This window comes from Chiloscyllium plagiosum, chromosome 39, assembly GCF_004010195.1.
Source record: "Chiloscyllium plagiosum isolate BGI_BamShark_2017 chromosome 39, ASM401019v2, whole genome shotgun sequence".
Classification (NCBI taxonomy): domain Eukaryota; kingdom Metazoa; phylum Chordata; class Chondrichthyes; order Orectolobiformes; family Hemiscylliidae; genus Chiloscyllium; species Chiloscyllium plagiosum.
In genome coordinates this window covers 11,758,405-11,775,252 of record NC_057748.1, presented here as the reverse complement: position 1 = coordinate 11,775,252, position 16,848 = coordinate 11,758,405, and the positions used below count along the sequence as shown (strand labels likewise).

Below are 16,848 nucleotides of genomic sequence, written 5' to 3'. Positions count from 1 at the left end.
CACACTTGATCAGTATTTCATTTGACCATACAGATGCACAAGCTTCCAAGTTACATTTTTGTTAAGAGTGCTTGGACAGGGATGGAGAGAAGTGGGATGTAAGGAGGAGGAGGGTGGTGGTGAGTGTCCCCCACTTTAAGCCAGGAAAACATTTGTGCAGGGTTCTGATTGTTACTGACTGACCCTTGTTGGAAGCACCAGTGTGAAGATATGGTCAATCTTGGCTGTGGTATCTAATGATCTCAATAATCCTGTTTGCTATCTGACTTTTCACTCAATTTTATTTTGTCAAAAGGAACCATTTGGTACTGTGGAATGAAGAAACTGTTCAAGCATTTCCTTATTGGCACCAGGAAAGGAGGATTTTACATTGTAATTATTATTTATGGTCTTGGAAAAAAACTTGGCAGGAGACACTTGTTTTGTACTTAGATTTGACTCTTTGCTAATGTAGACTCTGATATGATTAACATTTTGGTTCTGCATAGGACCAACAGCCAGTAAAACGTATAAGATGTATAAAGCCTTTGTTATCTGAGTAACTTGTTCATTTGCACGCTTGGAAAATTGAAAATATGCAACATTTGGCTGTGAAATAGATACCTGAGATTAAGTTGCTGTTTTGCCAACAATTCGAATTTAACCAATCAGTTTAAATTATGCCCCAGGATACTAACACCCAGTCGAGTTTGAATTTATTGTTTTGCCAACATGGAACCAATGAGACTATCCCATGTTGGGGGAATATAAGAATGCAGACATTTTGAAAATTGGTCAGAGAGCACCTGCCATGGAGGGAGAAACTGCCAGAGAACTAACTGCCAATCTAACATCTTACTCTCAAAGAAATTAGAAAACACTCTCTATCAAAGATACCTTTTCGTGTGAAACATACTCGTAGTAAAAAAGAAAGTTGACGACCCACGGAGATTCCTAGCTCAGTTGGGTTAATACCTTCAGCTTTTAGTACTTGGATCAAAAGGAAGGGTTTAGAGGGGTATGGGCCAAATGCTGGCAAATTACATTAGAATAATTCAGGATATCTGGTCAGCATAAATGAGTTGGACTGAAGGGTCTGTTTCCGTGCTGTATATCGCTATGCCTCTGTGTCTTCGATATGCCAGTCGTTTGGCTTTAGATTGAAGTGCCCGTGAAATGGAAACCTTAAGTCTGAATTTGAAAATACCTTTCCAAATCGGAAAACTCTTTCCACATTGTATTGACTGATCTGTGCTGCAGGAAGATTCATTATGTCTCTGCAATGATGGTTTCCACAAATGGAAAGATGTGTTTGCTCTCAATTGTAGATACATCCCCTGGAGCAAGCAGTCAAGTTTCATATTGAATCATGGGCATTTAACAAAACATATGGTACTAAGAATTGGTAGTTGGTGCACAGGATCATGTATCTGGTTGCATGAACTTTGGTGGGCGGACAGAAGGTGACGAGGGGGAGAGTGTGACTCTGGGAAACGGTAACATAGATAAAATTAAACCGATATGATAGACCACTGAGAAAATAGAAAGCTCGATTTGAAGAAATGCCATTCAGAATTGAAACTTAAGTTTGCAAACAACTGTGTTATTTTGGGAAACCAAAATGAAACAGCAAAGGATGATGAAAGAAAGTGGAAAAACTGATTTTTTCTAACAGGCTGGCTCATACGTTTGGAAAATCTTTACAAGAGCAAGTAAAGTTTCAGCCAGAAGGCTGGTAGGTACTGCGACTGAGGCATAGCATCAGATGGCCAAGCTGCCACACCTGAAGCCATGTCAACAGTGAGCACCCTGCAGCTATCCTAGCTGACCTTATCCATGCAGCACACATCCTCCGTTTACTAAAGATGCCAATCCATGTGTACTAACCAGCCTTCTGATGTCTGACTGAAGTGGCTGCTTCCAATGTCTGAACCTGGACATGAACATGACTGCATCAGTAAAGAGATTGTCCCGCCATTTACCTGCAATAATCACAATAATTGCAGGTTGACTATTCCTAGCACATCCAGACAGGAATATTTTAAACTGCCGCCCTAGCAGCTTCTGCTCATTCTTTAAAAGCCATCAAGATTTTGATTCAGCTTCAAACTGCGAAATGTTTTACCCTGTATTGATCATTCTTCAAATTTCCCTGCTATCTCTATAAACTTTTGACTTTTAATGTATCAAAATCCCTCTCTGGATGTCTAATTTGAAGTAGCTTTCTGATTTTCCATTTCCTTACTTTTAGAAGGTCAATTCTCTTCCAAGTTTACCCAATCCTTCCTTTATAATTCAAATCTTTGACAGCAAGGATGAGTCTCATGTCTCTGAGCAGCATATCCTCAAGTGTTTGAATTCTTCCCTTTGTCTACAGCGATGGACACGGTCCATGAAGTATGTTTTGCCTGTGCATTTTGGATATTAGGGTTTTCTGACTTACGTCTATGTAATATACTATTCTATTTGCTGTTTTTTTTGTTCTTGATAAGTGAGGCAACTTGAACGTAAAATCTACAAAGACTTGCAAATCACAATTTTATTCTAAGCAATTGCAAAATAATTCGGTTGTCTTTGCTATCTGCAGTACTTGTCAGCTGTGAGTATTAGTTTTGGCTAAGTTTAACCAACTTAACACTGACAAAGTAATAAACCTGGTGACTTTCAAGTTTCTAGTTGTCACAACTCATGGGGTAGTGTACTTGAAATCAAACCCTGCTATTTTCAGAGATGTCATAAAACTTACAGATTATAAAACACATAAACCATTCCAAAATTTAATAACCAAAAGAACAGCAGATGCTGTAAATCAGAAACAAACAGAAATTGCTGGAAAAGCTCAGCAGGTCTGGCAGAATCTGTGACCCTTCAGAAATGTTGACTCTGATTTCTCTCCACTGATGCTGCCAGATCTGCTGAGCTTTTCCAGCAATTTCTGTCTTTGTTCCATTCCAAAATTTATTTGCCTTCTTAGAATTGGGTTGACAGATAGCATAGAACAATACAGCACAGAACAGGCCCTTTGGCCCTCGATGTTGCACCGACCTTTGAATTAATTTAAGCCCATCACCCTAGAACTATCTCATCATCATCTATTTGCTTATCCTCACATCATCCTGGGAAAAAGCCTCTCATTGTCCACCCTATCTAATCCTCTGATCATCTTGTAATTCTCTATTAACTCGCCTCTTAGCCTTCTTCTCTCCAATGAGAACAGACCCAAGTCCCTCAGCCTTTCTTCATAACACTTTCGCTTCAGATCAGGCAACATCCTGGTAAATCTCCTCTGCACCTTTCCCAATGCTTCCACATCCTTCCTTCCACATCAGTCCTGCATCCAGAACTGCACACAATACTCCAAGTGATGTCGCACTCCCGTTTTGTACAGTTGCAGCATAACATCATGGTTCCGAAACTCAATCCCTCTACCAATAAAACCTAACACACCATATGCCTTCTTAACAGCACTGTTAACCTGGATGGCAACTTTCAGGGATCTATGTACATGGACACCAAGATCCCTCTGCACATTCACACTACCAAAAATCTTTCCATTGATCCAGTATTCTGCCTTCCTATTATTCTTCCCAAAGTGAATCGCCTCACATTTATTTACATTGAACTCCATTTGTCACATTTCAGCCCAGTTCTGCAGTTTATCCAAGTCTCCCTGCAACCTGCAGCATTCTTCCACACTGTCCACCACTCCACTGACTTTAGTATCATCTGCAAACTTAATAACCCATCCACTTGTGCCTGCATTTATAAAAATAAAAAACAACAGTGGTCCCAAAACAGATCCTTTTGGCACATGACTAGTAACCGGACTCCTGGCTGAATATTTTCCATCAACCACCACTCGTTGCTTTCTTACAGAAAGCCAGTTTCTAATCCAAACTGCTAAATTACCTTCACTCCCATGGACCAAGTTTTTGTACTTAAACTGAATTGCTACTTATTATAAGTAAATCGACTCAAGCTACAGGCAAACAGTTACGAACCATTAGCAATGGGCTGTATGAAGTAAACCTCTGATTTTCTTATAAACTTGCTCTTATAGACACACACGCGCGCGCACACACGATAAAGTGAGGACTGCAGCTGCTGGAGATCAGAGTTGAGAGTGTGGTACTGGAAAAGCACAGCAGGTCAAGCAGCATCTGAGGAGCAGGAGAATTGACGTTTTGGGCATTCCTGATGAAGAGCTTATGCCCAAAACATCGATTCTCCTGCTGCTTGGATGCTGCCAGGCCTGCTGTGCTTTTCCAGCACCACACTCTCGACAGACACACGCATCCCCCATAGAACAACAAACACATGGAGGAAAAACTGGGAGAGTAGTAAAATAGTCTTTATTCACAAGATCTGTTGAGGTGGTTCCTGCTGATCAGAAAGAGCCTTCTCAGCCTTCCTTTTCTGCATCCTTTCACTGGTTTGCAAGAGGCACAGGGTGGTTGGTTCACTTTTAAAAGGTTTCTGACTTAATCAATTAAAAGTTGCAGCTTGCAGTAACCTTTGAAGGCAAGATAAAATGGTTTTCTTCAGGCTTGAAGAAAGGGGGCTAGGCGAAAGTGAGGACTGGAGATTAGAGTTCGAGAGTGTAGTGCTGGAAAAGCATAGCAGATCAGGCAGCATCCAAGGAGCAGGAGAATTGATGTTTCGGGCAAAAGCCCTTCATCAGGAATTCATTCCTGATGAAAGACTTTCGTCCAAAACGTCGATTCCCCTGCTCCTCGGATGCTGCCTGACCTACTGTGCTTTTCCAGCACCACACTCTCGACTCTAAAAAAGTGGGCTCTCAGGCTGATGCTAGTCTGTGTAGTTTCTCTGTGTCTTGTTCACAAGCCTTGTCTGTTCAGCTACCTGACAACCAATCACATAGCTGTTGGGAGTTAGAATACTTTTGGCATTGATAACTGGTCACTAGTCCACAAACAAACCTGCTTCTTGTTACCAATCAAAGCTCAATCTGTACACAACCCGCTCAGCTCTGGTTTGTCTACAAACTAAATTTAAGTTATTACTTGTTTGAGCAGATGTATAAAAGTTGCTTGTCTTGAGTGTCAGGTTACTTGCTTTTCTGACATATAGCAATTCTTGTAAATCCCTGGTTTAAAAACTGTTCTTTCTCATTTCAGTCCACATTTAAAAAAAAAACTCAAACATAAAAATATATGATTTTTACAAGCTGAGACACTGATTGGACAGTTTACATTTCAGATTGATCTTTTGTTCTCTGCCCTAATATCTCTTTATGTGACTTGCTCAAAGTTTGGTTGACAGTGCTCCTGTCAGGCATCTTGAAATATTTTGTTGCATTATAGACCCTATATAGACAATAGACAATAGGTGCAGGAGTAGGCCATTCTGCCCTTCGAGCCAGCACCACCATTCATTATGATCATGGCTGATCATCCTCAATCAGTATCCTGTTCCTGCCTTATCCCCATAACCCTTGATTCCACTATCCTTAAGAGCTCTATCCAACTCTTTTTTGAAAGTATCCAGAGATTTGGCCTCCACTGCCTTCTGGGGCAGAGCATTCCACACACCCACCACTCTCAGGGTGAAGAAATTTCTCCTCAACTCTGTTCTAAATGGCCTACCCCTTATTTTTAAAATGTGTCCTCTGGTTCAGGACCAGCCCATCGGCGGAAACATGCTTCCTGCCTCGAGTGTCCAATCCTTTAATAATCTTATACATACAAATAAAACTTGTTCATTTTGACCTATTTTCTTAAATGACCTGCAATGTCATACTTCATTAAAGATTTTTGAGTTGTCTAAATGCTGAATATGTCAAGACTCAGAAGAATTTGTGAACCAGTGTGCCTAAATATAAAATGGATAAAGCAAAGAGCCAACCCACCGTTGTTATAGCACTTTGGTACTAGAATGTTAGTGAAATGCTGCATGACTTTTAAATAAAACTTCCCTTCATTTAGCCCTTCATAAGGGTTTGAAGTGATATAAAAATGCCTGTTCTTTGCCTGTTGAGAATCAAGACGGAAGAGCTTAGAAATGGTTAAACTGTATTTTCGCCAAGCTTCTAGCATGATGAGGCAATATTTAGGAGCAAAACGTTGGTTGTGACAGGTGTTTAGTCTACTTGCAGCAGGGAGTTTATTTGATCTGTTCCCCTTGCCAGCTATTTGCAGTGTTGTATGTGGAGACAGATTTCATGTTTAATGAGCTTCATGCTCTTGCTGAATCTGCAAAGATATGAAGTTTGCATGGGACGATTTCTACGCAGAACATTGTGCAATTAGAGACATGTCCACATTTGATGAGAAACCCACTCTCCCTGTGGACCTGAAATGGGTCAAAGTGTTCCCTTTATAATGGTGAGCTGCCAAGTTCCAGAGGATTGTGTAAACAGATTTGTTCATAACACTCAGCAGTTAAACTGTACTAGTTTGGAGGATTGTTAAAACAGTAAATAATTGTAAGCTCTTGGACCAAAGCTCCAAGTACATCATCCCACATGCTGTTTCTCCTACTCTGTATCTTCACTATATTGAAATCGATCCTCCTTGCACAAATGCCTACACTACTTATGTTTCTCAGTGAAAATGCTTGTCATCTTTTATCTTCCAGGTCACCTGCAACTTTTAAAAATTTATACTAAAATATTACCTAATCATTAGCTCCTGATTTTCCTTGTCTCATATTCTTTTCAAGCTTAGTGATGTAAAAGACAGAGAGAAATTGTTTTTATATAGTCCCTGTCATGGTTCAATGATGTGCTGAAGCATCTCTTGGTCAATATATTAGAACGCTGACTCTTCATTTGGGTTCATGTGAGAAAATTGACAATGAGTTTTCCTGCAATTATTAAAAGATTAAGTTGCAGCAAGATATAATATATACTTAAATGCAAGAAATAATTGAGGATGGCAACTTTTATATTTTATGAGCATGAGTCACTGTGTGAATACTATAATATTACTGATAGGTCTGGAGTGTGATTTTATTTAGATACATTAATGTCCTCATTTTCTTGTCGGGACAACTGCTTCTGCAGCTTGAGACATGTGTCCAAACTGGTATGTTGCACCACTGCTGATATGTGCAAGGATGCCACTGAAAAGCTGTAGAACTCTCTCAGTGGGAAGTGTGAACAGCCTGCAGTTGTGGTCCACATGATGGAGGTAGAAAATTGGTGATGGACTTAAGGTCAGAAGTTGGAAAACTAGGTACTAAAGTAGCAAGCAGGACTTCAACATTACTGATTACTAAATCACTCCAACTTCTATGTATGATAGAGTATATTACATAGGGAGTTTTGAGAAGCTTTGTAGCTCAGGTTGAGGTTCTGGATGTAGGTTTGGTGCTGAGCTGGAAGGTTCATGGTCAGATGTTTCATCACCATACTAGGTAATATCTTCAGTGAACCTCCAGATGTAATATTGCTGATGATTCATGCTTTCTATTTATATGTTTGGGTTTCTTTGGGTTGGTGATGTCATTTCCTGTTCTTTTTCTCAGGGTGTGGTAAACTGGGTCCAAGTCAATGTGTTTGTTGATAGAGTTCCGGTTCAACCACCTCCTGAGAAAAAGAACAGGAAATGACATCACCAATCCAAACATATAAATAGAAAGCCGGAATCATCAGCAATGCTTCGTCCAGAGGCTCACTGAAGATGTTACCTAGTACGGTGACGAAACGTCTGAACATGAACCTTGTAGCTCAGTGAGCAAACCTACATCCACATCCATATTAGATAGGATAAGATAGATGAATATCCAGCTGGAAGAATAGTGCAGAAGGGAGGGCTTTAGATTCTTGAGACATTAAGACCAGCTCAGGGGGAGAACTATTAGACCCTGGGAAGGTTTCACTTTAATAGAACTGGGACCGAATTCCCTGTGGAACGATTTGCTAATGGAACTCGGACTGGCTGCTTCTAGCCGCATGGCTCTCTTTAAATTCTTTAATTTTTTTTTAAAGGGTGGTTTTCCCTAACAGGCTGCTTCTTGAAGTCTGAACTGTACCTATTGTGTGTTAACATGCCAAGCTTTTTGGGGTCAAGGCAATTTTCAAATATCAAAATGGGGTCATAATATGAGGAAAAACAAATTTGGGAAGTGCTGATATAGGGTTTTTGAGGCAAGATAGGGAAAGAAGAAGTTGCAGTATTTATCATGGAGGACATTGATTTGATTTGATTTGAAAAGTGCTGTCTTACGTACTTTGCAGGCAGATTATACTATGCAAGTGCATCAGGGTAACAGAACAAAGTGCAGGATATATTGTTACAGCTGTCCAAGAAAGTGCAGAGAGAGATCAAGTTTAACATTAAAGAGGTCCGTTCAAAAGTCTGACAACAGTGGGAAAGAAGCTGTTCTTGAATCTGTTTATGTGTGCATTCAAACTTCTTTATCTTCTGTCTGATGGAAGGGGTGGAAGAGAGTATAACCAGCATCGGACGGGTCTTTGATTTGTTGGATGCTTTCCTATTGCAGCGGGATGTATAGATGAAGTCAATGGATGGGAGCCTGGTTTGCGTGACGGACTGGGCTCTGTTTGACTTTGCATTATAGGTTTATATGTTGCATAAGCCTTACCACAAATAAGGGATGTCCATGTGGTTAGTCTGGGTCTCAAGCTAAGTTTGGTATTGCCTCTTGGTGTCCCTGGTGGCCTTATGAAGGTTGTGCCTGAATTTCCTGTATTGATCAGGGTTGCCCAACTTGAACACCTCAGACCTGGACTGGAGTGGATCTCCTAGTTTATCCGTGGTTTATGGTTGGGGAATGTTAGGATTAACTTCTTCGGCAGGCAGTTATCTACACACTCATTCATGAGGTCTGTAATAGTAGTGACATTTTTGTTTAGGTTGGCAGCTGAGTTCTTGAATATGAACCTAAGCAGGTTCCCTGACTCTAAGCAGTCCCCTAGAAGCCTTTCAGTTTCCTTGGATCAACACTGCACAGTTTTTTTGACTGGGTCCTAACTTTTCAGTTAAGCCAGGAGAAGGAGCAGAATCTTGCCTGATTTTCCAAAATGTGATTGAGGAACGGAGCGGTAGGCATCTTTGATGGTTGTGTAGCAATGGTCAAGGGTGTCCGGACCTCTGGTGGGACAGAAGATGTGTTGCTGGTATTTGCATTACTGGATGTGGAGGATGGTCTAGAGAGGTCAAATACAGAATTGGTATACCTAAGAAGCTTGATTGTAGGAATATGCAAGAATTATTGTACTTATAATGATTGACATTTTTTATCAGTTATAGACTGGGATGGTGGTAGTGAAAAGAGCAAATATGGAGGAAGGAGTTCCTCGGAGGTATACAGGAGAATTTTCTTCAAAAGTGTAATTTGAAACCAATGTGAAATCTACTGCATCTGTTACTGGAAATGAGGTGAATCAAGTGTCATTAGGAGACCATTTAGGGGGAAGCGACCGTTGTGCATAAATCATAATGTTTAGCTTGTCTATGGAAAAGTAGTGGGAGTTTGGGCACAACCAAGATATATTCCCTTAAAGGGTCAGGTACAGTGACATGACAAATCTCTGCATATGAGCTATGAAACCCATTTTGCATGAAATGATGCTCACAACTCACCATTGCTCTTTCACAAATAGTGTTCTGACCAGCAGCATAGAAAGCCCTCTAAGTTGAAGCTTGGCTCATCCAGAAACAGTCACATAACCAAATTCTCACCTTAGCTCCTGTAATTTCTGGATCACCTCGCTTCAGTCTGGTAATGATCACAAGGCTGCTAACATCACAGTCTGATGCCAAGTTGGAGTAAAATCACAAATCTCATCCTCCTTTATCGGTTGGTTTCAGGATGAAATGTGTACTTATCTGCAAAGTAGGCCAGCTGCATTGCTGCGCCTTCCATTACCACAAAATGAAATTCTCCCTTTAGTCAGCTGAACCTGCCTGAATCCACACTAAGAGAAAAGAACCTTCACTGGACTCACTCTTGGACTCAGACACAAATTACCTGAATTAATGTCCATAGGTTTGTTTGTTTTAAATTGTTCCTAATTGTATCCTGTACCCTTTATCTTTTCTTTATTTCTTGTATGATTCCTTGTGTGTTGTGACACGCAGCTCCTCGTTTTGAATAAATAAGTAAATTGTACCGCTGTTTTAACTCTGCAGATTTTGCTGTGGTAATTTTGAAATTGAGCTTCGCAAATAGAGGTGTGCAGGGCACAACTTCAATGTTTGTAGGCAATATGAAACTTGCAAGTATTGAAAACTGAGAGCATAGTTTAGACCTTCAACAGAAACATTCATAAGTTAGTAGAATGAACGGGTGGGAAAGTGACAGAATATACGAATTAGTTATTGAAGGTGGTAGGAGAGGTTGACAAAATGGCTAATAAGACTTACGGTGTCCTATGTTTCATTAATAGTGGAATTGAGGAGCAAGTTTGGAGGTTAAGTTGAACTTGTAGAAGGCACTAGTTGGGTCTCAGCTGGAGTGTTATGTCTGGTTCCGTGTGCCACACTTTAGGAAAGGATGTGAAGATATTGACCAGAATGACAATAGTTTCAGGAGTGAGGAACTTCAGTTAAAAAGATCCATCGGAAAAGTTGGAATGGCTTTCCTTGAAGAGAAATTTGATAGAGGTATTCAAAATCATGAGGAGTTTGGATAGCGTAGTAAGGAAAAATGTCTGCTTGTAAAAGGCTTGCAAAACAAGAGGACTTGATTTAAAATAGTTGGCAAAAGAAATAGTGTGAGAAAAAAATTCTATGCGGGGACAAAGAGAATCAAGGGAAGATGGGGCTTGATTATGAATTTGGAATTAGTGTAGACATAAGCCCCAACCTTATTGAATGGAAAATTAGGCTCCAAGTACTGCTTGACCTATTTCTCCTGTTTCTTATGTTCTGAATTATGGTTTAGCAATGAAGGATTGTGTGTGCAGTAGACAACAGTCCAGACAGTATTGTAGGCAATGCTGAGAATCAATTTAGTTTTAATGCTGGATGACTGCCTTCTTGCAAACTGCAGGTCAACTCCTCCTAGTCACTCAATTCCCCAGGTACAACACCAGTCATGTTTACTAATTGCTATTTAATCATTTTCTGCTGTATTTTAACCACTCCCATGTTCTATGGCCAGTGTCCAGCTTCCAAAAATGTCCTGAACACTGGCGTTCATTGAACTTCTATTACCACAGAAGGAAATATGAAAAGAATCTTGCAGCATCATTTATGACTGTCTGAATCAAGTCTTTTAGTGTTGTGTTGGACATCCAGAAGCTGATTAATTGTGACTGGATTTAAATTTGCTCGTTATAATATGAAACTTATGAATCTAGGTAACAAGGTTGGTGGGACAGGATAAAAAAGCAATTGTGAAAGGTAGACAAAGTGTTGGTACAGTGATATTCCAAATGCTAACGGTCATCTTAGAATTTTAATAGAATAAATTAACTTCAGTAACTGTCACTGTAGATAATCTTAATCTTTAAGCATGAACTGGATCCTTTTTCATCCATCCCATTAATGCTTTGAATGGTGTCTCCACTGTTATGTACACAGGGTTGTGCTTTCATGCAGAGGTTCATGGAAAGCAGTATACAAGGTTGCCTTCCTGCATTCATATTGCTAACATAATTTCTAATTGTTTCAGTTTGTCGATTCTGTTCTCAAAAGGAAACCAACTTGCTTACACAGTGGACTGTGGCTGATCGACCAGCATCTTATTCTCTTTCAGAGATGTTCATATAAGGGTGATGCGTGCTTTCTTTTCAAATTTGAGGGACTGAAGCAGATTGCTGAAATTAACAGAACTGAAATCGTTACATGCATTTTAACACAATCCATATGTTTCTCTTTAAATTGCTACCATTTCAGTTCCTTCGATCCAAATGAAGTATCTATGCCAGGCCTCCCACTAGTGCCTATTATTGTTATATTATGGACTGTATACCCATTGGAAACAGGCTTGGATCCTTCCACATTTATTTAGCAAAATTATTTTAATGACCATCTTGCAGGGGAAACTTTAGTGTGCATTTGGGATAAACGTGAGCCCAGGTGCAAAGTGATTAAGTGACCATGAACTAGTCCATATTTACCTGCTGTATCAGACAATAAAAACCCTAACCTTTCTCTCCATCTTTTTATGTCTGTTTCTAATTCACAGTTGTTCAGCAAACACCGCTCTGTTGGAGTGAATCACTTGAGCAATAGCGGTGAGACACCGCTTCATGTTGCTTGTCGACTGGGAAAAACTGATGTAGCTAAATCCCTGCTCCATTGCCAAGCCAATTGTAATATTGTTGGATCACACGGTTATCCAATCCATACAGCCATGAAGTTCATCCAGGCAGGGTAAGGGCAAGAAATGTTTTAACCTCCTACTCCTCCATCTTTCCCCTCCTTCAAATGCTGCTTAATTACTGCCTGTACTTCTGTTTCCAACCCTGCCTCATCCTTTAAATTCATTTGTTTTCCCTTTCTCTTGTTAACGATGTGCACAAACTCTGCCTGTTTCAACGTAGCAAAATACGTGACAGCCATTTTCTGGTTTGGTAAAAAAACTTGGCAGTGAACTGCCAGTCATCATTAAATAGTGCGTTCTTTATGGCCACACCTCTACTGATTTGAAATCCATTAGCCAACCAATCGACACTTTTTTCCCTCGTACATTGTGAATGTTTTCTTTTTGCGTTGGTATTTCTTGCGAATTGTCCCCATGAACATAAGAATAAAACCTTTGACAAAATGCATCTTTTTTCAGCAATACTTAAGTTCCATACAACCAAACTGCATCTAAATATGACAGTTCATTCTTGGGCTATGGATAGTGACAGCTGGTCAGTATTTTACATTTTTGACAGTTTTCATGCAGCTGAACCACGGTTTGCGTCACTTATGTGATAGAATCTTGACCTCTCCTTTATCTGTGTATAATTTGCCGAGGAATCCAAAAGCTAGAATCTTGATCATTTCCAGTCCACCACTTTGGCTGAATTTACTCCTGCCATTGCTATTTTGACTGACAATAAACCTGAAAAACTTTCTACTCTCAGTCATATGTGCTTAATTTTGCTTTTTCTACATCTATATACAAATGTTAAAAGCGTATTGACTGAGAAAAGCTGATGTGGCTAAATCCATTGGCAAGTAGAAAGTGAGGACTGCAGATGCTGGAGATCAGAGTTGTGAGTGTGGTGCTGGAAAAGCACAGCAGGTCAGGCAGCATCCGAGGAGAAGGAGAATTGATGTTTCAGGCATAAGCCCTTCATCAGGAATGGCAAGCCAGTTAGGCTGCTATAGGAAAGATGTCGTTAAACTTGAAAGGGTTCAGAAAAGATCTACAAGGATGTTGTCAGGGTTGGAGGGGTTCAGCTATCAGCAGAGGCTGAATAGGCTGGGGCTGTTTTCCCTGGAGCGTTGGAGGCTGAGGGGTGAACTTATAGAGGTTTATTAAATCATGAGGGGTATGGATAGGATAAATAGTAAAGATCTTTCCCCCACAGTAGGGGAGTCCAGAACTGCAGGGCATAGGTTGAAGCTGAGAAGGGAAAGATTTAAAAGAGACCTAAGGGGCAACTTTTTCATGCAGAGAGTGGTACATTAGGAAGTAGTGGAGGCTGGTACAATTACAACATGTAAAATGCTTCTAGACGGGTATATGAAAAGGAAGGATTTAGAAGGATATACGCCAAATGCTGGCAAACGGGAGTAGATTAATTTAGAATTTCTGGTCGGCTTGGACGAGTTGGACTGAAGGGTCTGTTTCCGTGCTGTATGACTTTATGACTCTATAATACTGTTGAAAAGCATGGTTACTTAATTATTACAAAACTTATCAACCTGAAACCTTACCTCTGCTTCCCTCTGCACAGATACTGCCTGATTTGCTGAGTATTTTCAGTTTTTATGGCTGATTGCTAGCATCCACACTATTTTGTTTTTGTGCTCCCTCTTAGAATGACACTCACCGAATGGTTACAGCATGGAAAAAGGCCTCTCAGCCCATTGTGTCTGTGCCACCTGTCTGCAAGTCTCATCTAGTCCTACTTCCCTGTCTGTTCTCCTTACCCTAACACACACATTCTCAAAGTGTTTACCCCATTCCTTTTCAAAAGAAACATTTGAACATTATAAGAGATAGGATTTATAGGACATATAACCATCTCGAAAAGAATAATCTGATCAGGGACAGTCAGCACGGTTTTTTGAAGGGTAGGTCATGCCTAACGAATCTTATTGAGTTTTTTGACAAAGTGACCAAATAGGTAGATGAGAGTAAACCGGTTGATGTGTATATGGATTTCAGCAAGGCGTTCGATAAGGTTCCCCACAGTAGGCTATTATACAAAATACGGAGGAATGGGATTGTGGGAGACATAGCAGTTTGGATCAGTAATTGGTTTGCTGAAAGAAAACAGAGGGTTGTAGTTGATGGAACATGTTCATCTTGGTGTCCAGTTACTAGCAGTAAACTGCAAGGGTCGGTGTTGGGTCCACTGCTATTCGTCATTTTTATAAATGACCTGGATGAGGGATTAGAAGGGTGGGTTAGTAAATTTGCGGACGACACTAAGGTCGGTGGAGTTGTGGATAGTGACGAAGGACGTAGTAGGTTGCAGAGAGACATAGATAGGATGCAGAGGCTGGGCTGAGAGGTGGCAAATGGAGTTTAATGTGGACAAGTGTGAGGTGATACACTTTGGACGGATTAATCTGAATGCAAAGTACTAGGCTAATGGTAAGATTCTTGGGAGTTCAGATGAGCAGAGAGATCTCGGTATCCATGTACACAGATCCCTGAAAGTTGCCACCCAGATTGACAGGGTTGTTAAGAAGGCATACAGTGTTTTGGCCTTTATTAATAGAGGGATTGAATTCCAGAACCAGGAGGTTTTGCTGCAGCTGTACAAAGCTCTGGTACGGCCACACTTGGAGTATTGTGTACAGTTCTGGTCACCGCAATATAAGAAGGATGTGGAAGCTTTGGAAAGCGTGCAGAGGATTTACTAGGATGTTGCCTGGTATGGAAGGAATGTCTTACGAGGAAAGGCTGAGGGCCTTGAGGCTGTTCTCGTTAGAGAGAAGAAGGTTGAGAGGTGACTTAATAGAGACATACAAAATAATCAGAGGGTTAGATAGGGTAACAGGGGGAGCCTTTTTCCAAGTATGGGGACGGCAAACACGAGGGGACACAACTTTAAAGTGAGGGAAGATTGGTATAAGACAAATGTCAGAGGTAGTTTCTTTACTCAGAGAGTAGTAAGGGCATGGCATGCTTTGCCTGCAACGGTAGTAGATTCGCCAAGTTAAGTGCATTTAAGTTGTCATTGGACAGGCATATGGACATACATGGAATAGTGCAGGTGGGATGGGCTTCAGATTAGTATGACAGGGCGGTGCAACATTGAGGGCTGAAGGGCCTGTACTGCGCTGTAATGTTCTATGTTCTATGGTGCCCCTACTCTGTCAGGATATGCATTCCAGTTTATAACCACTGCTGCATAAAACTGTTTGCCCTCATGTTGCTGTTGGTTCTGTTGCTAATTACTTGGTGACCTCTGGTTTTTGACAGTTCCACCAAATGGAAAACGTTTCTCCCTGTCTACTTTGCCTTAACTCCCTATGAGTTTGGAGATCTCTATTAGATCTCCTCTCAACCTTCTTTCCTTTATGGAGAACAAAATCAGCTTCTCCAATCTATACCTGTAACTGAAATCCCTTGTCCCCAAATTATCCCGACACCCTCTCTAAGGCATTCACATCCTTCCTGAAGTGTGATGCCCATTATTGGGTACAGTGCTTTTCTAGTTGAGACCAAACCTGTGTTTATAAAGGTTCACATAATTTCTTTCCTTTTTGTACTCTATGCCTCTATCTATAAAACCTAAGGTCCTGTGTGCCTTTGTAAACATTTTCTCAAACTTCCCTGTCACCTTCAGTGAATTGTGCGCATGTACCTGAAGTCTCTCTGTTTTTGTGCTATGTTTACAATTTAACCTTTTATTTGTATTGTCTTTCTTTATTCTTCTGATTAAAATATATCAGTTCACAATCTGTTACTTGTCTATTCGTTCCGCATACATCTGTGTCCTCTTGAAATCTATCACTGTCCTGCTCACAGTTGAAAATATCTTGCAAGTTTCATGTTGTCTGCAGATATTGAAATTGTGCCCTGTGCAACCAAGACCGAGGCATTAAAATATCAAGGAAAGCAATGGTCCCAGTACTGATTGCTGGGGATCCTACTGTATCCCTTCTTCCAGTCTAAAAAACAATCATTCACCATTACTGTCTGTTCTCTAACTTGATAGTAATCAGTTGTATTTTCTGAGACAATTGACGTACAAGGATAGAGTTGGCATTTAAGAGAGGGTTGCCAAGAGATACTAATTGGGATTTCTTGCCCATAACTTGAGCACACCTGTAATTATTAACCATTTGGTTTTGAAATATATCTTTTACGGTTGCAGTGATCAAAATGCCACTTCAATTCCATGTAAGTTTCTCACAGATAAAACATTATTTTGTCTCTGAAAATCTCTGCAGGTCAAAAACACTCAATGTGAGTATGGGTTCTGGGAAATGTTGAGGATGTTGGACGATGAAACACTTTCTCATCTGTACCCAATGCTGTTATCAGCTATTACAGTCATAGAGTCATAAAATTGTACAGCATGGAAGCAGACCCTTCGGTCCAACCCGTCCATGCCGTCCAGATATCCCAACCCAATCTAGTCCCACCTGCCAACACTCGGCCCATATCCCTCCAAACCCTTCCTATTCATATACCCATCCAAATGCCTCTTAAATGTTGCAATTGTACCAGCATCCACCACTTCCTCTGGCAGCTCATTCCATACCCGTATCACCCTCTGTGTGAAAAGGTTGCCCCTTAGGTCTCTTTTATATCTTT

General features: G+C 40.6%; 1 protein-coding gene across 7 annotated transcripts in view; it reads left to right on the top strand.

Moving 5' to 3' along the window:
• pla2g6 (phospholipase A2, group VI (cytosolic, calcium-independent)) overlaps positions 1–16,848 on the top strand; it is an 82,637-nt gene that overhangs the window by 30,392 nt on the left and 35,397 nt on the right. For all 7 annotated transcript variants that reach the window (XM_043679777.1, XM_043679771.1, XM_043679773.1 and 4 more), the window contains exon 5: positions 12,100–12,287. In XM_043679777.1, the coding sequence (XP_043535712.1) occupies positions 12,100–12,287 (188 nt within the window). The remainder of the gene's footprint in view (positions 1–12,099; positions 12,288–16,848) is intronic.